Genomic DNA, 23,811 nt, shown 5'->3' with positions numbered 1-23,811 from the left:
GCAGAGGTTTATTGTAGTGTCTGTCAGTTCTTGAACAAATGCCTGGAATATTCTCTCAGCACCCCAGCATAGAAAGAGGAAGTGGCTAGCTTTGGTGTCATTGTCATCACCATTGTGTTCCCGATGGATTGAAGTTTTCAGAGTGTGTTTCTTGGAGAGAGGCTTTGCCAGCTCTCTCTTCTCTGTAGTTTCTGGCTTGGCCTGTACTGTGACCTCTTTCTTATCTCAAACTACTTGTACTGGATCACCTGGTTGAAGAATTTTTGCGTACAGAAATCTCCATTTATTTACTCATTCTAGAAAGTATTTGTTGAGTACCTGCTGTATGCCTAGGATTGCAATTTCTAATGCATTTTGTCCAGAGTCATAGCTAGAGTTTAAAACACCATCACAAATCTTTTATGCTCACCAGGCCTTATATAGGCCACAGTTTATCTCCACCAACTATTCTGCAACCCTAGGTATATTGTATAATAATATATAGGTATATATTATTTATATTGTATAATAATATATAGGTATATATTATTTATATTGTATAATAATATATAGGTATATATTATTTATATTGTATAATAACATATAGGTATATATTATTTATATTGTATAATAACATATGGGTATATATTATTTATATTGTATAATAATATATGGGTATATATTATTTATATTGTATAATAATATATAGGCATATATTATTATCTGGTGATAATTTATATCATAAATTGAGTATTAATACATACAAATCCAACACAAGTGTCTCATTTATTTTTACTATTTAATAGAAAAGCTGTCAACCTTAACCTGGAGGAAGCAGGGGCAGGGATGGGAGAAAGGGACAGAGAAAGGGGTAGCTCTCTGTTTTATCAGCTGTGCCAAATATTTGGAAATTTACTTCACAAAATGCTACTGCCCTCTGATTTGGAGTCTCCCGCCCACTTCATGCGTTCCCATCACCGTGGAGAAGGGGACAACTTGCTCATTGTTGCCACCTGTCCAGGTCATTGAAAGGCAAGGGACACCCAAGAGCAGGAAGAAATGGGAAGCAGTCCATTCTTAAGCCTGGTGTTCAGAGTCCGTGGAAATTTTAAGTGCAGGCCCAGGGAGTGAAGAATGGGGGCTGGAGTGGCGGGGGCAGGAAAGAGGAATATGAGTGGGCCAGGTCACATTTCCACCTCTCCTTGACCTACAACCAAAAGTCTTATAGCGGGACACAAATAGACCACTCAGATTGATCGTGTGCACTTAACCACGGGCCCCTGCAGGATTTACTCCCCTATCTTCTCCCTTTCTCGAGGGAGTGTCTCCCACGTCTCCGATCCAGCAGGATGCAGCCCACATGTGGTCTTACACCCTAAGCTGGCAGGGCACTAATGTGTCATAGAGCTGTGTTCAGTGTTTACCTTCAAGAGCAATGCCCTCCCTCTGGCATACCTCCCTTCCCAAATTTTGGTCTCTGGTCCTGTTCCACAGTGGGTTCCACATAGTGCCAGCGTTTACCAGAGAGGCAAGTTCATGTTTGTGTGAGGCTGCTAACCCTGGTGGTGTGGCTTCAGTGTCCTTGCTCTAGGTTGAAAAATCAACAGAAGAGGTCCTTAGGACTGCTATTTGGGCACGCCTACAGAGTGGAGGGTTAATGGAAAACAAACTAAAGAACAAACCACAAGTCAATATGTACTTTCCAATAATCTTTTCATTTTTAATATCAATTGATGTTTTAAAAAATACAGAGGTGTTTGACACAGAATAGCACCATTGTGTAGGACACACACAGTTCCTGCGCCCGGCACCTGAAGGGAGGTCTTCTGGCCTGGGCTGGGGGCAGTCACTCAGGGGGCATTTGACTCACACCAGTTAGTTTCCTGCCTCTGCCTTGACCCGAAGGTCTTACAGGAAGACAATAAATAAATAAAACACCGAGATTTTATTTTGCAGTCTGCCCAGTTCAGGTCTCTTAGAAAGAGAGGGGAGAAAAGTCCGAACTGTGAGAGGGTGGGATGAATGGACATCAGGTCAGGTCAGCCATTCAGTGCAGAGTCCTAGAGTGACTGAGATTGGAAAGTACTTGGGTCCTTTGGGTTTGCAACGGATTGTGTTGTTTCTGGGTTCAGGTTTTTACAAGAAGCAGACCGGCCCTATGTCCACACCGAATTCCTGCTCGGGCCCTCCTATGTCCATGGGTGCAATGTCAATGATGGGGAGGCGTGAGGTCTTCTGTGACCGGTACTCGATGACAGTCTTGCCCCACTTACCGGTGTGTTTCTGGGGGAGAAAAAAGGAGGAGGCTCTGTTCAGTAGATGCCTTGCTACCCAGTTCCAGCTGCCCAGAAGCCCAACACTGAACAAACTGGCGAGCATCAGAGCCTACAAGGCTGAACCACACCGAGGGGGCTCCCGAGACCTCTTCTTGGCTTGCCAAAGGCCTCTCCACCTCAACTCCTATCCTTAGCGGCAGGGCCCTCCTCCACCCTGCCCTTCCCCTCCTTCCCCACTCCCCGCAGTGAGCTCCCAACCTGTGACTGCTTCTTCACCCCGTACACATTGCGAGAACACTTCTACAACAGTCACTGGGTTCCAGGTAGGGTTTTATTCCCCTGAGCCAGGGGAATGGAGAAGATGGAATGATATGTGCCTCTCTCTCACCTGTCACTCAGCCTATCTTCTCTACATGACCCTCAAACTCATGCCTCTGATGATCCTGTCACTTTAGGACCTGACAGCTGCTGCGGGCCAACCCTCAGCCCTGCTCCAGGCAGTTTGGGCACAGGCAGCTCTTCTCTCTGGCAGCCCCACTCACCGTGCAGCCATCCTTCAGGGCAGTGTACGTGAACCTGCTATTGCCCTCTGCCCGGATCTCCACGTCGTTGGAGCCCTGGATGAGCAGGGCCTTCTTGAGGTTGCCAGCTGCTTCGTCCAGGTAGGCAATGCTGTTCCTGCAGTGGTAGGTGATATTCTGGGAGCCTTCCGTGGACAGCAGGCGTAGGAAGGTCATCTGGACGTTGGCAGTGTTGGGAGCCAGGTTGTCATCTCCATAGCTGAACTGTTGGGGCAGAGAGCGGCAGTGTGAGGCCTGGGAGCTGGCATTCAATGGGACCAGGGGCTGTAGGGGCTGCCAAGAGCTCACGGTTCAAGGACCTCAAGGGTGCTGGGGCAGCAGGGAGCTAGTTGGACATTTTTGCTTCCAGGAGTGGAGCAAGCTCAGGGGACCTCTTTTCCCACCTCCACGTGGGGAAAAAAAATACTCTTCCTCCTCTTTCCCTCCTCTCAGGCCCAACAGAAAACTGGAGGAAAATATGGGGAAGGTGCTAAAAGCTTCCGGGGAGAAAGAAAAGAAAGAGTTTGAGGAGCCATCTCTGCTCATCATCTAGGGCACCCAGGTACTCACATGGAAGCCACCATGGATGGTCTCTCCAAACCAGATATGTTTCTTCTCCTTGCTCTTGCTGCTCCACCAGTTCTTCTTGGGAACGTTTGCCGGGTTGGGGTAGACGCAAGTCTCGCCAGTCTCCATGTTGCAGAAAACCTTCATGGCGTCCAAGGTGCAGCCTTGGTTGGGGTCAATCCAGTAGTCTCCTGCAGGGGGAAGAGGCAGCACCCATGGGGGCCCAGACAGGCACAGATACAAAAGCTTGAGAGGCCCAGGCCTGACCGAAAGAGACAGAGAGGCCTACAGAGAGAAGGGGTGAGGTTCCCCTGTGGCCTGAAAGGAGGGGGACCCGGGAGGATCCGGGGGCAGGGAGATCTGCATGAACTAAGTCCAGCCCTAAGGAAGGACACATGCAAAGAGGGCAGGAGCAGTGCCCAGCTGGTGGATGGAGTCCACCCTGAGGTCACCTCGGCCAGGTAGCCATGGCAGGACAGGGGCCAGGGCTGCAGCTTCTCTGCTGTGAAATAAGAGAGGAATCCTCTGGCAGAACCTTCCAGGCCCAGCTCTGCCCTGTACTAGGGGGCGTCTCCTCCCTTGCTGCTGGGCCTAAGGGATGACTCCCTGCTTCCCGGGGCAGGGGATCCTGTTCTCCAGGCTCACCACTCTTCCACTCAGGGTGGCAGAGTTTCAGGTCTCTGCAGGTGCGAGCAGGGTTCTTGCGGGAGCCCTCGGGGCTGCGGATGCTCTCAATCTGGTTGTTGAGGGACTTGAGTGTGGCATCCACCTCGGCGTCATGCTGTCTCAGGCCACCGGCTGCCTGGTCGGCCCGCATGTACTGCAGGGGGTCCGGGCCCTTCTCTCTCGGGCCCAGGCCAGCAAAGGCGGACATGTCGATGCCAGGGCCAGGGGGACCTGGAGGACCAGGGGGTCCAGGACTTCCAGGAGGACCCTGCAGCAGGAAACAGAGAGATCAGCCAAGATTGTGGGAAAGTGCCCCTCCGTGTCCATCCCCATTTGCTAGAGTGTCCCTCTTCCCAGCCCCATGGGTAGGGCAGAGGTGTAGCAGGCCAGGACCAAGGAAACCACAGCACCATGTCTATTTCTTCCTTAGCCCGTCTCTTCAGTTTCCCAGCACTGATCATGGGCCCTGTGAACCTCTGAGGAGACCTCAGGATAAAGGATGCCATCACTGCTGGCTGCAGGCTGATGCCCTAAAAGGGGCCCTGAGCAAAAAAGAGCTCGAGCCTCCCGGATGGTAGGGACACCTCGACAGCAGGGAAGGAGTCAGGACGCTTACAGCAGGGCCGGTTTCGCCTGATCGTCCACGGGGACCAGGAGGCCCAATGGGGCCAGGGATTCCATTAGCACCATCTTTGCCAGAGGGACCGACGGGGCCAGGAGGACCCTACAAGAGAGAGAGGTCATGAGGAAAGAGTGGTCACCACAGGGAAGGCTGGGGAGTCGCTGGGGCTGGGTAGGTGGCTGTCCTGATAGCACCAGCCACTCCGCCCCCAGTTCTTCACATTTCAGTCATGGAACCCTAAGTCGGTCTCTATTTGGCCAAGAACCAGCAGGATAGCTCCATGGCTTGCCTACCCTCCTAAGCTCCTCTTTGTAAAATGCCATTACCAGGGGTCTATCTGACAGCGAGAGCTGCTTCATGTTTTTCTTACAGCCATTGTGGCCTCAGGCACTTTTCTGGCCATAGGCACATGAGCCAGTCCTGCCCCCATTACTGAGTGAGGACCCCTGAGCCCACAGCTTCCCCAGAAGCAGCAGCATTTCCCTCCCCACGGGAACACAGGCCCGCACCCTCTGGAGGGCCCCCTCCATCTTCCAACTCCATGTCACTTACTCTAGGGCCAGAAGGACCAGCAGGACCAGAAGCACCTTGGTCTCCAGAAGGACCCTGTGTAGAAGGAAAAGGCAAAAGGCCGCAGTCAGCATAGACATATCTATCTATATTCTGGGAGCTGGGGGAGCAGCTTTATGTCCCAGCCCCATTCCCTTTCTACTTCCTCCTCCCTGCAGCCCTGAGGAAGTCCTAGAAACTGCTTAGGGTGATCCCAAGCTGTCCTGGCAGCACAGGGAGCTCAAGTGGGCTCTGAGTGGCAGGAGGCCTTGGGAAGTCCCGCGCAGGCAGTGACACTCACAGGAGGGCCAGGCAGACCCTGCAGACCAGTGAAGCCACGGTGTCCCTTCAGGCCTCTCTCGCCAGGCTCTCCAGCCTCTCCTTTGTCACCTCGGGGGCCTTGAGGACCCTGGGAACAAGACAGACACAGATTGAGTCAGGTCAGGGCCAGGACAGGAGCCCCCTCCTGTCCCACCCAAGCTGAGGAATCCCCGGAACCACAGGGCTGGAGGCCCGGGAACCACCTGGAGGCCGGCTGCCCTCCCGGCCTATCCCTGGTGGGGACTCAGTGCAGGACGCTTGGATACTCACCTGGATTCCCCGGGCTCCAGCTGGTCCTGAGGGTCCCATGGGGCCTTGTGCACCCTGAGGAGAGAGTGAGCGCAGCGTCAGAGAAAAGCCAGGACAGGTGGGGGCCCCCTCTGCATCTGCCTCTGGCTGGGCACTGAGGCCACCACTCCATAGTCCAGAGACCGCCTAAACCCAGGGACTGCCTCAGCCCCACCGCGCAGGGGAAGGCGGCTTTGACTGCATCCAGGATACTTACAGCTTCTCCTCTGTCTCCCTGCTTGCCAGTTGGACCAGCGGGGCCAGGAGAGCCAGGGGGCCCAGGGGCTCCAGGAGCTCCCACAGCACCAGTCTCACCACGATCACCCTGTCGGGAGAGAGGTCTCCGGCTCAGAGAAGAATGTTCCAGAAGAGACAGGAACAGAAGGTCCTTCTAGGCTGAGATGAGACTGATTCCAACCTGCCACCCCCAGCTGACCTGTCAGGCCCAAGGCAATGTCCTCCCCATCCCACCGCACACACAGACACCAGACACTCACCTTGACTCCAGCCGCGCCATCTCTGCCAGGGGGGCCATCAGCACCTGGGCTTCCCTGGACAAAGTGAAACAAGAATGCATTTAGAGCTGCTTCCTGCCCGTCTCTCCCTCTGCTCCCCCAGGCCCCCTCAGAAGCCCAGGCCTCTCTCTTCTGCCCAACTCACTCACACTTCGAAGCCAAAACTTCTCACCAAGTTTCCCTCCTCCTTCCAGAAGCAGCTCTTGGTCTCTATGCCCGTCTCTCTCCCCCACAACCTTCCCATTGCACCTAGGCTCTCAGGCCTGTCGGCCAACGCTGCCACCCCCTTCTCCAGGGCCCTGCCTACGACTTGTCCTGGCTGGCCCAGCACAGAGACTCACAGGGCCCCTCTCCCCAATCAGGGCCACCCCAGGAGGTCCCACTGCTCACCTCTCGTCCAGGTTCACCTGCAGGACCAGTCAGGCCAGGAGGACCCACGGGGCCAGGAGGACCTCTGTCTCCAGATGCTCCAGGAGCGCCCTGCTTGCCGGGCTCACCCTGGAGGGACAGAGACAAGGATGATGAGTGCACATGGTAAGCACCCCCGCCCAGGGCCCACTGACCCTCCAGGGAGAGGGCAGACAAGGGACAGTCCTGAGGGTGCTGAGGGAGGTAGAAGCCTTGGCAGGCAGGGACCAGCTTGGATGGAGGGAGGGACACCCCACACTCACCGATGGGCCGGGCAAGCCAGGGAATCCCCTCTCACCACGCTGCCCAGGCAGACCGACGATACCTCTCTGACCAGCCAGACCCTGGGGACCTGGTGGACCTTCGGCACCCTGAGAGAGGAGAGGAGGGAGATGAGAACTGACAGGGGCCCAGCCTCTTCTGCCCTCTCAGCACAGCTCTGTCTGTGCAGCCCCGCTCCCTGGCATCCCCACGGCCCCTGCTCCCTCCTACCCCATGCTCTGTGAGCTCAGAAGCCACTCACGACCCTGCTCCCAGGGACCTTGGCATGGGCCTGGTGAGGGACTTACAGAGGGACCGTCATCTCCAGGCTCTCCCTTCTCGCCAGGGGGTCCAGCAGGACCTTGGAGGCCGGGTTCACCAGCTCGGCCAGGGGGGCCGCTGTCTCCTCGAGCACCTTTGGGACCATCTTTTCCAGAAGGACCAGGGGGACCAGGGGGTCCAGGGTTGCCCTAGAAGGAGAAAATGCGGGAAGTGAGGACTCATCTCACCCTTCCTCATCCAGGCTGCCAAAGTCACTGTGGCCTCAGTGACAGCAGTTTCCTCTCTGGGGGCTTCTCTACCTCCCCACACTAAGGGCAGGCAGCTTAACCCCCCAACCCCAATCTACCTCCGCAACCTTCTCACCATGTGAGACAGCTCTGGGCAGCCAGCCCTGGCTTCTCCAGCCCCTGCTCGCTTTGCTTTCTCCCGTCTACTTGGAATCCCTCCTCCCTCCTCCCTTTGTCCTCAATCCCCCTTCCTCAGGAGCTGCTCCAGCCCTGCCCCTCTGACCCCTGAGCTTGCCCCCAGCACTCGCTCCCTCTGCCTATGGCGCTGGTAACCCAGTGAGTTCATCACCACTACTCCCTCCATGCAAACTCCCTGACAGTGACCCAGGACACGCGGACTTGCTTTAAAGCACACAGGCAAGTGCACAGAACATGCTCAAGAAACGTCTGTCCAGGATGAAGGTAATCGTGGCAGCCCTGTCCTGCCCACCGAGCCAGCAGGAAAGCCACCCATGGCTAACAGCAGGACCACAACCCTGCCCCCAGCCACCCTCAGGGGATAGGTCCCCATGATCAGTTAGCTACTCCTCCAGGGGGTGGGAACGGACTCAGAGGAGTGGAGGCCGGCCTGGAGCTCTCCAGACCCTGTGGGTGCTGGGCCAGGCTATTCCACGCCTGCCTGTGCCTCTCATGCCAGGAGCATCACTTACATTGGAGCCTGGGGGTCCAACGCGGCCAGCAGCTCCAGGGAATCCAGTGGCTCCCTGTGTGGGGAGAGGAGAGCCCCTGAGAACCTCAAGCCCTCAGGAGGTTTGAGACTAAAATGGGCGGGGGGCGGGGGTGGTCTCAGAGCCTGGTATGGAAAGGGCGAGGGGCTGCAAAGCAGCAAGGGGGAGCCAGGGAGGGAGAAAGGGCCCCGGGGTCTGGCCATAGAAGCAGGCACAGGCTGTTTTCCCTGCCTCCGGCTTCCGCAGTCAGCACTTCAGGGAGCTGAACGAGGGGCAAGCCTCGGGCTGGGGAATCCGGGACCACAGTGCACCCAGCCCACAGGCGCCCTCTCTCCCACCTGGCTGTGGGTGGGCTTAGGCTGGGGACCAACGCAGGGCTGGGAAAAGAGTCGGGGGCATCCCAGAACACCCCCCGCCATGGGAGCCTCTGGGGCCGGGCCCTCTTTGTGAGGTGCAGGGTGGGGTGTGAGAGGCCTCACTCACCGGGGGCCCTTGGGCACCTCGGGCTCCTTTAGGACCAGTCACTCCAGTAGGACCCTGGGAAGGAAAGAGGGAGACAGTGAGGCCCAGTGGCCCAGGGAAGACGGTGGGCTTCTGTCTGAGCCCCAACAATGGACCCCTGAGGTTTTCAAAGATGCAGCTTTCTTGGCACTAGAAACCCAGCCTGAAGAGGCTGCCCCAGGCAGGCCTGTCCCCTGTGCCGCAGGAGACTTGTGTTCTAGGAGAAGCCGGTCAGGCAACCACAGAACCGGTCTGGGGTCTGGCCTCCCGGGAAGCAATTCCTGCCACCGCCCCCTCCTCCCCAGGAGACCAGCAGCTTGGTTGTGGCTGGCTGTGGCCAGCCTGTACTCTGTCAGTCCCTACACCCCACCCATACAGCCCACATGCCACATGGAAGCTCCTTCTACTGACATGGGGGTGTTCCCAGGCCTGCGAACCATCCTCTGTGCAGCCTGCTGGGGCCTCCCTATCTGCACCCCAGGAGCCCTTCCTTGAGGGAACAATTCTTGGAGTGCCGCGTTACCCACCTGAGGCCCAGGCGCTCCAGAGGGCCCCTGAGGACCGGGGGCACCAGCGTCACCTTTCTGGCCAGCCTCTCCTTGCTCACCCTTGGCCCCAGGCTGGCCATCAGCACCCTATAATAGGAGGGAGGAAGCGGGTGAGTGAGGGGCAGGCCAAAACCCTGGAGCTCTTCCAGAAGAGCGGGAGACTCTGTGAGTATCTGCATGTGTGTCCACCCTGGTCTGGACATGATGGTTCTATTAGTATGGAGGTGGGAAAGGAGAGGAGAGGAGCATCCATTTCCCTCCCCGACAAGCTCCAATGCCCGAGGATGCTGGATGTGGGACTGGCCTGAGTGGAGGGACCCAGGAGGATGGACAGAGATACTCACAGGAGGCCCAGCAAATCCCGCTGGTCCGGGGGGCCCAGTCTCTCCACGTTCACCCTGTGAGAGAAGGGGGCATGGCGAGAGGTCAGGCCCCACTGCCTGACCTGCTTCTCCTCCCCTCCAAGAGCCCCTTGGGCCCTGCCCAGCCTCCTGTTCCCCAGAGACGGGCATCTGAAAGCAGCCTTAGTCCTGAACGCAGGCAGAGGCTCTGTTAACCCAAAAGCCCTCACCCTGAGCACATTGATGGGAGTGACGTGCCTTCCCCCTTCCCTTCCCATCTCTCGTCCCACCCTAGACCCAGTGGGCAGGGAGGGAACGAGTGCCTGGCAGCACCCAGGCCCACCAGGCAGCATGACGGCCCGCACTGGCTCCCTGGCTCTCTGGTTCCCAGGGGCCTCGGGCAGAGCCAGGCTCAGAGGGGCAGACACTGACCGGAGCGCCACGAGCACCAGCACTTCCTGCAGGACCAGGAGGTCCAACTTCTCCCTGAGGGCGGGAAAGGGAGGAAGAGCCAGGGGTGAGAAGGTGGGGAGGCAGAGTGGGAGAGGGCAAAGTGCATTCGGGGGGCCTTGCTCGTGGGAAGAGGGCTCCAGGTCCCCCTGGCACAGCCTGTGTTACTGTGCAGCCCACAGTTAAACCCGCACCCTCTCGAGGGCCTCTGCTGAATGCGCGTTTAACCCCAGCCCAGTTGCCCCACCCGACAGGGAACACTGCCAGTGGCTTCACTTATGAGAAGACCTCCTCTTCACTCCTCACAGCCCCGGCGGACGGTGACAGTGGTGAGTGAGGACAAGACAGAACCGCCTTTGGCAGGAGATAAGAAGAAGGCGTGACAGGGAGGCAAGGCGTGGAGAGGAAAGGAGCCGGGACTCACCTTCTCACCGTTAGCACCAGCTGGGCCTGGGGGGCCAATGGGACCTGTCAGGCCCTATGGGGAGAGCAGGTAGAGGTGAGGGAGGCAGGCTGAGCCAGCCGAGCACGTGCGGCCCAGCACCAATCCAACCTTGGTGCGTGCTCCCACCGCCTCCAGGGCTCCCACTTACCCTCTGGCCCCAGTTTAACAGAGAAGTCCCTGCAGTTGCCCAGCCCCGACAGAGACAGGACCAGGGACCCCACTGGCAGACTGCCCAACCCCCTCTCCCGCTCTCCTGGGTGCAGGTCTAGGATCCCAGTGCCCAGCAGTCCGGCAGCCCGCATTCACTTACTCGTCCACCATCCTTTCCAGGGGCTCCCTCGGGGCCTTTCTCCCCAACGTCACCCTGAGGGAAGAGAAAACCAGCTGCCTCAGCCGGGCACCCCAGGACCCCCATGGTTTGCTCAGTCCCACCCAGGCTGGGGTGCTAGGGAAAGCCCAGTCCCTGCCCAAGAGGGATTTGCTGTGGTCTCAGGGTGGGTGAGGAGCGGCAGGGACGAGATGAAGGAACAGGGGAGAGGATGTCACTAAAAGGCAGGGAGCTTTGGAAAGGAGTCTTTAAGCTCCTCAAAAAGGGCTAACAGAAACCCTCATCACCAGGTGCCACGAGGGAACGGAAGGGATCACAAGGGGCAGGAATGTGGCAAAGCCACAGCTTTGGTGAGAGGCTGGAACCCCAGTACTTACCCTGTCGCCTTTGGGCCCAGCGATACCAGCTGCTCCCCTCTCGCCAGGCATTCCCTGAAGACCTGGAGGGCCCTGAGCCCCAGGGGGGCCTGCTGGGCCAGATGCACCCTGCAGGGGGAGGTAAGAGGGAGTCTGTAGTGGACAGCACCTCTCCCTGAACCCCTGTTCACGGAGCCTGGGTAACCAGGGCCCCAAACCCCTCTTCCTTCCCTTCCTCCCGTGTAGTCCTCCTTTCCAGCTCCCCCCACTTCTGTTCTTCATTCCTCCTGAGCCCGCTCCCCTTCTCCCTGCTCAGTGGGACTCCCAGGCTGCCAAGAAGACCCCTACAGGATGCAGCCTCACTTACTTTGGGACCATCAGTGCCAGGAGTGCCGGGGAGGCCACGGGGACCCTGGAGGCCCTGGGCACCGGGAGAGCCACGTTCACCTGGGAAACCTCGTTCACCCTGCAGCAGAGACACCAAGAAGTGATCAACCAACAGCAGTGGGGGAGAAGGTCCAGGGAGAAGCAGGGAGGTGGGGAAAGGAGCAGGAGCCTAGGACCCAGGGCAGGCCCAAGAAGGCTGCCCACAGTGGCCAACAGGACACTCACCCTGGGACCCACGAGGCCAGGGGCTCCAGCTTCACCGGGAACACCCTGGAAAACAAAGAAAGATGTGTGAGAGTGAAGGCTTCATGTCACAGACCCCTGAACAATCCTCCACAGCGGGGCTGAATATCACTCCTCCCATGGGGGATTGTGTCATCTGTGGAGGCTGGGACATGGGTCCAGGACATTCCCAGGCCTCACAGGGATCCTCATGCCCTCTTGCCCTTGCCTCCTAGGCATCAGAAAAGACCTTCCCATCTAAACAGGTCCAAAGAGCCCCATACTCACCTGGTCACCTGGTTTTCCACCTTCACCTGGGGGACCAGGAGGGCCAGGAAGTCCCTAGAAGCCGAAGTGACAAGTGTTAGCAAAGGAGTGAGTTTGCTGCCCTGGCCTCCAGGGAGGCACAGTATAGGGCAGACCCAAAGGAAGGAGGCAGCAGCAGTGACAGCCAGGGGTGCAGGGAAGGCTCGATGCCTGGCACCCTGCAAGAGGTGTGGGCCCTCCACCGGTAGTGCCTGCTGCTGTCCCAGGGAGCCCTGGGTATGGCAAAGGACTGGACAGAGAGCCCGGTCCAGCCACCTACCTGGAAGCCAGATGGCCCAGGAGCACCCTGCTCGCCTCGTTCACCAGCAGGTCCCTGCAGTGGAAAAGAAAAGGTGAGCTAAGCCAGTGTTCCAGAGACCCTGAGAGCCACAGCTAGTAGGGCCCAGGGGAGGTCAGCAGGGTGGCCAGGACAGGCGTCTTCCTGCACTGCTCAGACAGTGCGTGCATGCCTCCCTGCTGCATTCCCATCAGCCACCCACACTCCTCTCCACCAATGTGGGTCCACACAGCCTCCTGGGACACCCTGCCTCAGCTCAGAGTGAGTCTGGTGTACCAGCTCAGCTCACATTCACGTCTGTCAGCTCCATTAATGGATGGGCTCTCCCACCCCCACCCCTCCCAGCCCCTGCCCCCATGGCCACCTGGGGAGGCTGGGCAGGTACTTACAGCAGGGCCAGGGGGTCCTGCAGCACCTGTCTCACCATCTTTGCCAGGAAGACCCTAGACGGAAGAGAAAAAGAAAATGCAATGACACGCTTTTCTTCCTGCTTGCAGTCCCCCTAGGATTGGGCAAAGGTACTTCTGGCTCAGAGTTTCCAGACCTCCACAGTACCCCAGTTGAACTCCATTTCCACACCTTCACCTCCCTTCCTTCCCAGGCCCCGTCTTTTCTTAGCTGTTTTCAGCATGGAAGCCTTCCCCAGTTCCCTGGCCTGCTGACCAATGCCAAACAGAAGTCTCCCTGTGTAGACACCCAAAGGGCCCAGCCAGCACGGGGCTCAGCCACAGAGATCAACACTCAATACTGAGGGGTCCCGGGACCATGCCATGGGGAGGCCGTTCCCCTGTCCTCCCTGCAGATGCCCTGCCAACACCAAGCCATGGGCAGCGGGGAAGGATACTTACCCTCAGACCAGGAGCACCAGGCAGTCCCTTCTCACCAGCTTTGCCAGGCTCGCCCTGGAGGAAAGAGAGGGCAGGGCCATGAGGCGGATGGTTTGGGAGGGAGTTGGGGGCAGAGCGGGCTGCAGGGACTGAGGCTTGGGGCCACATCCTGATGGACGGCCAAGATAAAGCAAAGTACCAGTGCTTCTCTTCTGTTCAGGGGCCGTAATGGCAACCAGCCTGCTGGGCACTGCCACATGGAACAATTATGGCCGCAATGCCCCGAGGCTCTGTGGGGCCATAGATTTTCCCCAAATCACATGCAGACCCCCCACTGCCACCCATGGCACAGGAGCCCCACTCATCACTGTCCCTGGCTAAACTCTACTCAGGACCCAGCCCTTTCCCCAAGAGGGCAGGGAGGTAGGTAGCACCACATGGAAGGAAATAGGAGAGCAAATTATTACTTACACTGGCACCTTTGGGGCCAGGGAAACCCATGACACCAGGCTGCCCACGAGCCCCCTGAGGACCTGGAGGTCCAGGACGACCATCTTCACCAGGGGCTCCCTGAAAGAGAGAACACCATTCTCAGAACACAGACACTCTGATCACATCCATCCATCCAACATCCACTAAGGGCCTACATGGCAGGCCCAGGACTAGGCACCAGCCACACATGCTCAGCATCTAGGATTGAGCACATCACACCCATGGGCCCATCTACAACAAGACACCACTGAGCTTAGAAAGCTGCCCCAGAAAGTGCACACACGATGCCATCATTCCCCCAAGGATAAGCCCCGAATGCATACTGGGGTGGCATTTTCAGTGCTCATGGCTACTGCACAGGTTACATCTGGCCCCAGTGCCTACCATCTACCCCCTATCACGATTCTCAAAATTCACAGTACTCCAGGCCTCCCCAACCCAAACTCCATCTCTCTTTTCCCTTGCTTCCCCAGGGAGATCCCCCCACCTCCTAGCAGCCCTCAGAGGATAGACTTACAGAAGGGCCAACTTTGCCTTGAGGACCAGCATCACCAGGGCGGCCAGTGAGACCCTTTGTTCAGGAGAGAGAAGAGGGTGGGGTCAGGAGCCGGCCCCAGGACCTCCCAATCCTGGCAGTGCAGGGCTGGAGGGAGCCAGCCAGGAAGGGCCCGAGGGTCTGCCCAGAGTCTGAAGCCAAGGGCAACAGCAGCTCTGCTACTTACCCGGGCTCCAGGAAGGCCAGGTTCTCCAGGACGGCCAGGGTCACCGTTGGCTCCCTTGGGGCCAGCAAGACCACTGGGCCCTCGCTCTCCAGGGGCTCCCTACAGGGGTACACAGGGAGTCAGTGGGATACCACGTGACCTCAGCGATGCAGGGAGGGACCCCAGCCCCTCTTCTCCCACTCACCTTGGGACCTGCCAGACCATCTTGGCCTGGGAAACCACGGTTGCCGGGAGCACCCTAAGGAGCCACAGGGAGGAGAGGCAGTGAGTGAGAAGGGCCCCAACCCAGCCAAGCTCCAGCGGGTCCATCCCACTAACCCACCAACCCCAATTTCTGGGGAGCAGTAGCTGTGGCCTGCAGGATGCTCAGAGGATAACTTCTGGAGCCTGCCCCCCTTCCTGGGAAGGAGCTCAGATTATTTCACGTCAGTCTGGCAGTTGGCAGCACAACTCAGGATCAGACTGCCTCTCCCCGTGGTGTGGATGGAGAAAGAGGAGGATGACATGCGGAAAAGTCATGGGACTTGACCAGAACACAGACCACAAGGACTCCACTTCCCTCTCGAGGTCACAGCCCCCATGGGATGGAGCCTCCTCATTCACTTACTCTTTCTCCAGGGGGACCGATGGGCCCAACGCCACCGGGCTCTCCACGGGCGCCTCTCTTGCCTTCTTCACCAGCGGGTCCAGGGGCTCCCTGGGGGCCAGCGGGGCCCTGAGGACCAGCAAGAAAGAGAAAGAGTGAGCCTTCACCTGGCCCTGGAGCAAGCCTCGATTCAGAGTACGGAGAAAGTAGCCTTGGCAACTGTCTCAGGGCCGGTGGGGGGGCTTGAGGACGAGAGGCCATAAAGGACGAGCCGTGGCAGGGCAGAGGGAAGGGAAAGGGTCTAAAGATCCAACTGTTCACACGGCCAAACCAAGGATGGGAGCTGAAGCTGTATCTGGGCCTTCTCAGCCCTGTTAAGTCTCCTCCAGGCATAACCTGAAAGGACCCAGATTGGGGGATAGAGCCCCGGAGGAGGTAGGCAGTGGGGCGGTGGGGCTGAGGCCTGTGCCCCATAGAACAGCAGCAGAGAAGACAAGGGCTTGGGGGCAGATACTCACAGGTTCTCCCTTGGGGCCTTGTTCACCTTTGAAGCCAGCAATACCAGGTTCACCCTTGAAAAGAGAGGCAGGTCCTCACACCAGATTCTCTCCAGGGAGCCTGCCCCACCCCAGAACCCCTGTTCAAGATGCCCTCGGATGGAGGCTGCTGTGAGGCCAGGGCAGGAGAGTGTGGGAAAGAGGGGTGATGGGGTTTGACTCCAGAGATGTCAGTGGAACTTGGGGGTCACTTTGGGCTCTTACCGTCTGACCTTTCGGGCCCAGAGGACCAGTTGCACCTTGAGGGCCAGGAGGGCCCCGTGGCCCAGGGAAGCCAGGAGCACCAGCAATGCCAGGAGCACCCTGTGGGCATGAGCAGAAGGGAAGGGTGTCAGGAGAGGGGAGAGGCAGGACCGGGCTCTCTTGGGGTGGCAAAGTCCAGGGGCAACACTCACAGCAGATCCTTTGGCTCCAGGAATTCCATCTGTTCCAGGGTTACCCTGAAAAAGGAGACATTGTCAAATAAGCAGCAAAGAATGAACCCCAACCACCTCCAGCCCTCCAGGGTCCAGATCCAGGGACCTGGCATAGGTGCTGTCCATTTCAGGGACATTCCTACTGTGTGTTTCAAGGGGAAGATGGGATAGAAGGGGATACATCTAGAGATGGGGACAGGCATTGGGCCAGAATGAAGGTTTGGTGAGTGGAGCCCACAACTGTCAGAGCAAAGTACAGAGTCAAGAGTTCCAAGGCCACAGACCCCAGACCCCCCAGGCCAAAGAGAAGCTGCACTTACAGAGGCACCAGCAGGCCCAGGGGACCCAGGAGTACCAGGTTCACCACGAGGACCTTGAGCACCTTCAGGACCACGGGCACCAGTGGGGCCGGCTTCACCCTGGGAAGAGACAGGGAGGATGAAATGAAGAAGAAGAGAGGGGACACAGACCTCTAGCGGGTGGGCAATAGCTCAGGGCCAGCTGCGAGCACAGTACTGAATTATCCACATGCACCCAGCCCTGCACATGAACATGTGCCTTCACACACAGGTCACGCTGCCGTTTTTGTCCCTGCCTGACTGAGCTGATGACTTGATGACTTCCCACGCCTGCCCCCTCTACTGCTCACCTCATCCCTACACAGCGAGCCTCCACACGCCACGGCACAGCTACATACTACAGCAATGGGCAACCTGCTGTTCCATCGACACCATCAGAAAATCGTGGGCTGGGGACCCTGCCATCCTGGCACCGTGGGATGATGGACGGACACCGCTCTCTCCCCCACCTCCTGTTTTTCTATTTTATTGAGGACCTGAGGTCCCTTCTAAGTCTCTGAACATCCCGGCTCAGAGCACCACCTCACTCCCATCTGGCTGACGGGTGAACAGTGACACCCTGGCTCTGGCCCCAGTCTGTTCTCAGTAAGCCAGAAAGCCAAGGCAAAAGCACATGGGGACTCTGCCCTCCCTGCTCTCAATGCAGCCCAATTCCCCTTGGGGGGGCCTCTAGCAAGCCCCCTCCCCACAGAATGGCTTGTGCTTTTACTTTCATTTTTTCCTGAAAATTATAACCCACTCTAGATGGCAGAGTCCCTGGGGAGGGCTGCTGACCTGGAGAGAGGGCAGAGCCTCCTCAGGTTTCTTCTCAGAACATTCCTGCTTCACTTTGGTAATTATTATTTTCCAAAGGTCAGCCCCCCTCACCTTCCACTGTCCCTCTTCACAATGGGTCTCCTTCACCCGGCTCCAGGACCTCAGACACTGTCTGGTTGCCATGGAAACCCCGAGGAGGGGAAAAGCAACCTGATGCCAGTGACACATGGAGGCTCCTTATTCATTCCCAGGGACGTTCACACTGGAATCCCTCCTGGGCTGCGAGGCCTGTCCCTGAACTGGCTGGCCTCCCACCGGCCTCTAGTAATCCTCCAGAGAACTCCATTAACATGGCTTGGAAGAGCCAGGCACCCCAAATGAAGCAGAAACCCAGAGGGGAGCGGGGCCTCCCTGCCTGTGCCCTCTTCCCTGCCCAGTTCCCTCCAGTGCCCGTCAGGGCCCCGAGCTTGCTCAGCTGTTGGGTCTCCCCTAGGTTTGCTTCCCTGTGCTGCCACTCCTGGCCTTCTGCCCCTGCCAGGCCTCTGGTATATCCCTGTCTTCTTCTCTGTCCGCCTTTCCCCACTCCAAAGTTGTAACTGGATCTCCCACATTTTCTCTTCTGTCTTACTTTCCCTCCAGGTGAGGCTGCGAGTGTCTGGCTTTTTGCCCTGCCTGGATGGAGGGGCCAGTGGGTGGGGGTGGTGAGGAGCTACTTCTTAGAAGGGAGCAGGTGGTTGTTGAGGGAGCAGTGAGCAAGGGTTACGGGGAAAGGACAGCTTCTCGGCACCCAGAAATTCCTGACGGGACAACAGGGCTCGTACCTTGGCTCCAGGAGCACCAGGGAAGCCAGGACCACCAGCAGGACCTACGGGACCCTGGAGAGAGCAGGCGGATGAGAAGAGAGGTGAATGCCAGTTCTGGCCTCCAAAGCGAGCCACCCCCACACCTCACACTCCTCCCCTCCTCTGTACTGATTTCACTCCATATCCATCGTGGCTAAAAGGCCTTTGATGAAAATTGTCCCCGTTGCCAGCATCCCCAGGAAACTTTGCCCGGCTTCAGAAGGCAAAGCAAGTTTCTGACTACATCTGTGGTGAGAAGCAGAAACTCCTTTGACCTCCCTCCTCTAAAAAGGCTGCTGCAAGGATGGCTGAGGAAAATGAGCCCGTGCTTCAAAACTTGTTATGGACATGCTCAATTGATATTTACAAACTTCTTCTCTTTCTTCCCCCTTTCCAGTAGACATCGGAGTGCTGCTGTGGTTGCACCCAGTACACCCTGCAGACTGCCTTGGGCTGCGTAACAGGACTTAAAGCACAGCAACAATGACCTGCTGAGGATGAAATGAACTTACCGGAGGCCCTGCGGGGCCTGGCTGACCATCGTTGCCTCGGGCACCCTGTGAGCAAGAAGGAAGTGACCATGAGAGGTGCCCACAGGCCCTGTCCATCCCTGCTCCCGGCCCACCCTTACAGAAAACGAAGGAGACGCTGTATCTTGGGTGTCCCAGGGCAGAGCACAAGGATGGCGAGGTGTGGGCTGCAGCCTTGGTGTCTGTGTGAGTGGGTGGCCAGAGGGCAGTAGTGGGCTTCTTCTAATCTTTTTTGTTGTTGTTTTTGAGACAGAGTCTGGCTCTGTTGCCAGGCTGGAGTGCAGTGGTGCGGTCTTGGCTCACTACAACCTCCACCTCTCAAGTTCAAGCAGTTCTTCTACCTCAGCCTCCTGAGTAACTGGGATTACAGGCATGTGTCACCACACCTGGCTAATTTTTTTATTGTTATTTTTAGTAGAGATTGGCTTTTGCTGTGTTGGCCAGGCTGGTCTGGAACTCCTGACCTCAGGTGATCCACCCGCCTCAGGCTCCCAAGGTGCTGGGTTTACAGGCGTGAGCCACCGCACCTGGCCCCTAATCTTAAACAAAGCTTAAATCATTTCCTCTTTTCTTCAACTTCAGTTCAGACCCCAAATATCCGTAACTTCAAGGCCAAGTGATCATTTAAAGACTGAGAGAATTGAGTGCAAGGAAATGAAACAGTGAGGCAACCACGTGGACTCAGTGCTTCCTGCCTGCTCAGGGGGAAGCGCTTTCAAGGCTTGGTTAACCTCTCTGGTTAAGGCTTGGTTAAGGCCTCGTCTTGGTTGACTCCAGGTTGCCTCTTCCTCTGGCCCATCCCCAGACAGCCTGTTCTTACAGAAAACAAAGATGCCCACAGGATGTCTTCCACTGGCTCCCTGATGGGGCAGGGCACCAGCCACAGCTCACACACTACATCTGAGCTCAAGCCCTAAGACGCTTTGGCTTACAAAGCAGGGCAAGGTTGCCAGCTCCTTCTCTAAGACTGGACTTGGAGGGGGAGGGTTTTTTCTGCCAAGTTTGTGGTGGCACCCCTCAAATGCTCTCTCAAGGTTCCTTAGGGCCCAGGGAACTCTTTACCCAAACTCTGAGGGCCACAGGCTGGATGGAGCTGGGCCTAGGGCCTGACTGAGCAGGTCAGGGGGGTACCTTTCCCTGCTGAGTCCTGCCTGCCAGTCTCTGCCTCTCCTTAGAAGCTAGAGAAGGATGCTTTAGGGGGAGCTCGTGTTTTAAATACAACTCAACTCTTCTTCCTGGCTGGGGTCCATTTCTCTTAACGGAGACTCTCCAGATTGGCATTTAAGAGGAAAGCAAGAGAAGACTTAGAAAAAATGTCAGCAGGAACATAAAGCTTCAGGATTGGCCACAGCCCCTCTGGGCTGGCCTTGCTGCTTCCGGAAGCTGTTCCTTGGGAAGCCCTGGAGCACCCTCTCCCCAGGGGTTAGCCAGCAGGGAGGCCCAGCCTGGGCCTGAGTGAAAGGGAGCTGCCATGCTGCTCTGAGAGGCCAGAACTAGGCTGGCATCTGCCACCTCTCCCTGCAGCAAGTCTGGAGAGAGGACACAGTCAGACCCAAGGGAGGGCACATGACCACAGCAGGCAGACGCCAACCCAGCCCAGTCTCCAGGCCAGCCTTGACACTAGATCAGCACTTGGATCTCCGTGAGCCTGCCCCGTGTCTGGGGCCTGCACACCCCGGACACTGCACAGCCCACTTCTGGAAGTCAAGGCTGAGAAGGCTGCTGGGAGACCACAGAGCAGCGGCCTCGCAGAGCAGACTCCAGAGAAGAGTCTAATGGGAGGGGAGAGGGAGGGGGAGCAAAGAAGGGTTCAAAGGCAACGTTGTCAATCTTCTAAGCCAAATCCTACACATGCTACCAGCCTAACTACCATGGGGACAGGAACCAACAAACAGAACCAAGAAGCAGGGCGGCTGTGCCCAGGAAGGAGGGAACAAGGACAGGAGATGGAGCTTGTCTTTAGCCCATGCAGACTAGGGCCACTGCAGCTCTGAGCCTCGCTAAAAGGCCACAAGCCAGCCTCCTGCTAATGTGTAGAAATGGCAGTGTTTCTTGGCAGCCCCGGTGCTTTCTAATCCCCTCACACAAAGTGACCCTGGGGCAAGGCACTTCAGCAGCTCTGGCTGACAAAGGGGGGTCGAGGCTTCTGCTTATTTCACTGATCTGCCATTGAGGGAAACTTCTGCCAAACAGACACATTAGCTGGAAAGCAGCACAACGGAGTGAAGCTGCTTTATTTTGGCCAGCCCTGCAAGGACCTGTGAGGAGGGGCCTCAGAGCTTGGGTGGTAGGGGTAGGAAATCAGCAGAAAGCATAATCTTTCTTAAACACAGCTTTCATCGCATCACTCGCCTGACCAAGCGCCTACAAGGACTCTCTATTGCTAAGGGATCAGAGCTAAACGCCTCTGTCTGGCACCCTGCACCCTCCATCAGCTGCCAATCCCCTCACCCTTAATTTCCCACATTAACTAGAGGCCACCGGAGTCTGAGGCTGCAAGGCACCATTTGTCTTAAGCTATTGCACCTTTCTGTGTCTCAGTTTTTTCATCCGTAAAATGGGGAGAAGAATAGAACCACCTCTCAGGATGTGGAAGAAGATGAGATGAAGTAAAGCATATAGGGTATTAAACACAGGAAGTGCCTATGGAATGGTGGTCCCTAGTACTATAGCATAACATCCCTCGCAGCAGCAGCCAGCATAGAGCCCTGTGAGTCGATGCTCAACTGTTCCACTTTTCTAGGGCATTTAAGCAACCAGGAAGAACGGAGAGTAGCGCGGTGGTACTATAGCCAACTAAGTCTGTCTGTAAACTCCAACTGGATTGCCCAGGGAGTGGGTGGCGGCTGTTGAAGGGATTACCTGATAATCTGGACCGGTTAAGAGAATCCTGCTTTCACCCATCCACCCTCCCATTCCCATCCTTCCTCCTTCAACTGTGCAGACTCAGCCTGGGAATTTTTGATGAGCACACTGGGGGTGAATTCTTAAGGGATAACAATACTCCCTATGCCTCACAGGGTTGTTTCGAGGGTCAAGAGAAACAAACCTGTAAACTCGAAAGTGCTCGGCAAATGGTGGCATTTGGCTTTATCAATTACTCACCGCAGCGCCAGCAGGGCCAGTCCGTCCTCTTTCACCAGGCAGGCCACGAGGACCCTGGAACACACACAAGGACAGCCTAAGCGTGAGTTGGCTTCACGGTGCTCAGGGCGACCATTGCTACCTGTGGGCCCTTTGCAGATGCCAGAGGAGAGGGAGGATGCCCACACCCAGGAAAACAAGGACCTCCTGATGGTGCTGGCTCCTTGACTAGCCAGGATGCCTCAGATCACACCCAACAGTTTTCTCCACAGGCAGAACACACGAATGTTCCTGTTGCTACCTGTTGGGAACCTCTGTTACAAGCACACCTTGCTCCTTGCAGTAGATGAGCTTGACAAAAGGTTGCGACTCAACAGAATTTTTTACAATGGGAGCAGCTTGAGTGTGATAACGTGGCTATCTTAAGGAAATGTTGGTGAAATCTTGAACAAATCATCTGTCTAATACATTTTGCTTTTTGCTCACAATCAGATGAAATCTACAACACTGAATATGAACTTTGCACAAAGGGTGATCTTTGCAGCCATCTGATAGTCTGAAGAGTCTCTGATAAACCTTCCTGGAGGGTGTCCATACTTACCATTGGGCCCGGAGATCCGCTCTCACCCGGGGAACCACTCTCACCCTGGAAAAATGATGCTCAAGGTCAGTGTCTGGGACCCCATTCTTGGCCCCCAGAAAACTCCTAGGGAAGACGCCAAAAGCCCTCGTCATCTCAGCTCGCACTGACACAAACTTCAGTCCTGTGAGGGACAATGCCCTGAGCTCTCCAGGCCTGCTGTTGGCCCATCAGGATGTAGGGCTGGTGTTCCCAGCCAAGGCTGTTCTGAGGAGCTAGTTCCACTGAGCTCCACCGCGTCTCCCTGGCTAGGAAGAGGGGCTCCTCATTGTCTGCCTCCTCCTCATCCCATTGCACTTTCTGGCCTCTCACCTTCACACCAGGAGCACCTGCCTCTCCCTTAGCACCATCCAGGCCTGGATAACCCTAGGGAACAAGAGAAAATGTTCAATCAGACTTCTGGGAAACCCAAGTTGGAAGAAATGCACGCACCCCAAAGTGCTTTTCTCTCCCACCAGACATCTCTTCCTTCCAACCTTCTCACCCGTGATACTTACTCTGTGACCTTTGACACCAGGAAGGCCTGGGGTTCCTGGGAAACCACGAGCACCCTGCAATCCAAAGTGGAGGTGTTCAGAGCACAGAGTAAAATAACAGGGGAAAGCTGCCCTGGGCTGCAGGAGGGCCTCCAGCTCCCTTGGGTCACCAGGGCATTGTCTCGAAGCCCCACACTTGGACAGCTCTTTCTGTAAAATCCAGACCACCCCTCCCCGTATCCCCCATTTTATGCAAAGTGGTATAAATAACAACTGCCCAGCCTCCCTCATGAGAGCCTGAGTGGAGATTCCAAACATGGTTGTGATAAATGTAGGGGCTACTGGTGTTTCATCTCAGAAGTGACCTCATTGAACTGGATGCACTGTGTTTAAGGCCACAGGGAGGGAGACGCTGGGAAAGATGCCTGAGCCTGGGAAAGGTGGCGTTTACCTGAGGACCAGGCGGACCCCTTTCACCAGCTTTTCCAGGTTTTCCAGCTTCACCCTGAAGGGAGAGAGAGAGATATCCCAGCTTCCTCAGAGACGCAGTAGCATAGTGGGGGCACCCCAGAGGGCTTCCCTCCTTCCAGCCCTCCATGCCTTTGCCCACCGGCTCACTCATCTCCCTCACCTCCTTCAGACTCCACGTGCCTGGATGCCTTTCAGGGGTCACGATTTATTCTTTTGGACACATGCATAGCCCATGGGCAAGCTCTTCTGTCCTCACCAGCCTCCAACTTCCCCTGAGAGGCTTTTTCTCTCCTCTCCTAGGTTCTGCTGACTGGACGTGCTCTCCCTAACCTCGAGAGACTTTTACTGTCTAATGCTATTCATAAAAATAGCCCAAGAGTGCCAACTCTTGTCTCTTCATTTTGTTTGCATCCTTTGTAGACATCCTGACTCAGGCTGTGCTTTTTCTAACTCATTTACAATTAAGATAATGCTGGGTTGTTGAACGCTGCTTTCTTTGTTTTTCCTTCTCTACATCTTTCTGCCTTGTATTTTTTCTCTCCCTTCTCTCATTTCTCAATTTCCCTTCCTGGGGCTAATGATGTTTTAATTATTTCTCTTCCCCTTGGATCCAAAGCAGTCC

The 23,811-nt window shown here is 56.5% G+C and overlaps 1 protein-coding gene and 3 long non-coding RNA genes across 6 annotated transcripts in view; 3 read left to right on the top strand and 1 right to left on the bottom strand.

The window, feature by feature from the left end:
- Positions 1 to 1,675: 1,675 nt before the first annotated feature.
- COL2A1 (collagen type II alpha 1 chain) overlaps positions 1,676 to 23,811 on the bottom strand; it is a 31,535-nt gene continuing 9,399 nt past the window's right edge. For both annotated transcript variants that reach the window (XM_003252227.4, XM_003252228.4), the window contains 43 exons: positions 23,170 to 23,223; positions 22,740 to 22,793; positions 22,555 to 22,608; positions 22,204 to 22,248; positions 21,624 to 21,677; positions 18,501 to 18,545; positions 17,968 to 18,021; positions 16,352 to 16,450; positions 16,011 to 16,055; positions 15,820 to 15,918; positions 15,577 to 15,630; positions 15,080 to 15,187; positions 14,657 to 14,710; positions 14,473 to 14,571; positions 14,268 to 14,321; positions 13,730 to 13,828; positions 13,280 to 13,333; positions 12,821 to 12,874; positions 12,414 to 12,467; positions 12,116 to 12,169; positions 11,831 to 11,875; positions 11,586 to 11,684; positions 11,240 to 11,347; positions 10,845 to 10,898; positions 10,514 to 10,567; positions 10,072 to 10,125; positions 9,643 to 9,696; positions 9,278 to 9,385; positions 8,733 to 8,786; positions 8,232 to 8,285; positions 7,321 to 7,482; positions 7,015 to 7,122; positions 6,734 to 6,841; positions 6,326 to 6,379; positions 6,046 to 6,153; positions 5,811 to 5,864; positions 5,521 to 5,628; positions 5,223 to 5,276; positions 4,665 to 4,772; positions 4,028 to 4,316; positions 3,386 to 3,573; positions 2,798 to 3,040; positions 1,676 to 2,262 (listed from right to left, as the gene is read on the bottom strand). In XM_003252227.4, coding sequence (XP_003252275.2) covers positions 2,116 to 2,262; positions 2,798 to 3,040; positions 3,386 to 3,573; positions 4,028 to 4,316; positions 4,665 to 4,772; positions 5,223 to 5,276; positions 5,521 to 5,628; positions 5,811 to 5,864; positions 6,046 to 6,153; positions 6,326 to 6,379; positions 6,734 to 6,841; positions 7,015 to 7,122; positions 7,321 to 7,482; positions 8,232 to 8,285; positions 8,733 to 8,786; positions 9,278 to 9,385; positions 9,643 to 9,696; positions 10,072 to 10,125; positions 10,514 to 10,567; positions 10,845 to 10,898; positions 11,240 to 11,347; positions 11,586 to 11,684; positions 11,831 to 11,875; positions 12,116 to 12,169; positions 12,414 to 12,467; positions 12,821 to 12,874; positions 13,280 to 13,333; positions 13,730 to 13,828; positions 14,268 to 14,321; positions 14,473 to 14,571; positions 14,657 to 14,710; positions 15,080 to 15,187; positions 15,577 to 15,630; positions 15,820 to 15,918; positions 16,011 to 16,055; positions 16,352 to 16,450; positions 17,968 to 18,021; positions 18,501 to 18,545; positions 21,624 to 21,677; positions 22,204 to 22,248; positions 22,555 to 22,608; positions 22,740 to 22,793; positions 23,170 to 23,223 — 3,702 coding nt within the window. In that variant the 3' untranslated portion in view covers positions 1,676 to 2,115. The remainder of the gene's footprint in view (positions 2,263 to 2,797; positions 3,041 to 3,385; positions 3,574 to 4,027; positions 4,317 to 4,664; positions 4,773 to 5,222; positions 5,277 to 5,520; positions 5,629 to 5,810; positions 5,865 to 6,045; positions 6,154 to 6,325; positions 6,380 to 6,733; positions 6,842 to 7,014; positions 7,123 to 7,320; positions 7,483 to 8,231; positions 8,286 to 8,732; positions 8,787 to 9,277; positions 9,386 to 9,642; positions 9,697 to 10,071; positions 10,126 to 10,513; positions 10,568 to 10,844; positions 10,899 to 11,239; positions 11,348 to 11,585; positions 11,685 to 11,830; positions 11,876 to 12,115; positions 12,170 to 12,413; positions 12,468 to 12,820; positions 12,875 to 13,279; positions 13,334 to 13,729; positions 13,829 to 14,267; positions 14,322 to 14,472; positions 14,572 to 14,656; positions 14,711 to 15,079; positions 15,188 to 15,576; positions 15,631 to 15,819; positions 15,919 to 16,010; positions 16,056 to 16,351; positions 16,451 to 17,967; positions 18,022 to 18,500; positions 18,546 to 21,623; positions 21,678 to 22,203; positions 22,249 to 22,554; positions 22,609 to 22,739; positions 22,794 to 23,169; positions 23,224 to 23,811) is intronic.
- LOC115836315 lies at positions 9,374 to 14,296 on the top strand. The gene is made up of 5 exons (XR_004031261.1): positions 9,374 to 10,156; positions 10,398 to 10,588; positions 11,153 to 11,359; positions 11,535 to 12,949; positions 14,224 to 14,296. It is a non-coding gene; the product is annotated as an uncharacterized LOC115836315 (long non-coding RNA).
- Positions 15,912 to 18,803, top strand: LOC115836313. Of its 2 annotated transcripts, XR_004031259.1 has the most exons (4): positions 15,912 to 17,691; positions 17,786 to 18,050; positions 18,386 to 18,678; positions 18,772 to 18,803. It is a non-coding gene; the product is annotated as an uncharacterized LOC115836313 (long non-coding RNA). The 2 variants fall into 2 exon arrangements; XR_004031258.1 differs by having other exon boundaries at positions 15,912 to 18,050.
- LOC115836314 lies at positions 18,995 to 23,659 on the top strand. Its single transcript, XR_004031260.1, has 3 exons — positions 18,995 to 21,705; positions 22,095 to 22,268; positions 23,490 to 23,659. It is a non-coding gene; the product is annotated as an uncharacterized LOC115836314 (long non-coding RNA).

This window comes from Nomascus leucogenys, chromosome 8 (genome assembly GCF_006542625.1).
Source record: "Nomascus leucogenys isolate Asia chromosome 8, Asia_NLE_v1, whole genome shotgun sequence".
Taxonomy (NCBI): domain Eukaryota; kingdom Metazoa; phylum Chordata; class Mammalia; order Primates; family Hylobatidae; genus Nomascus; species Nomascus leucogenys.
Note: the sequence above shows the minus strand (reverse complement) of the source record. Positions and strands in the feature narration are given on the sequence as shown.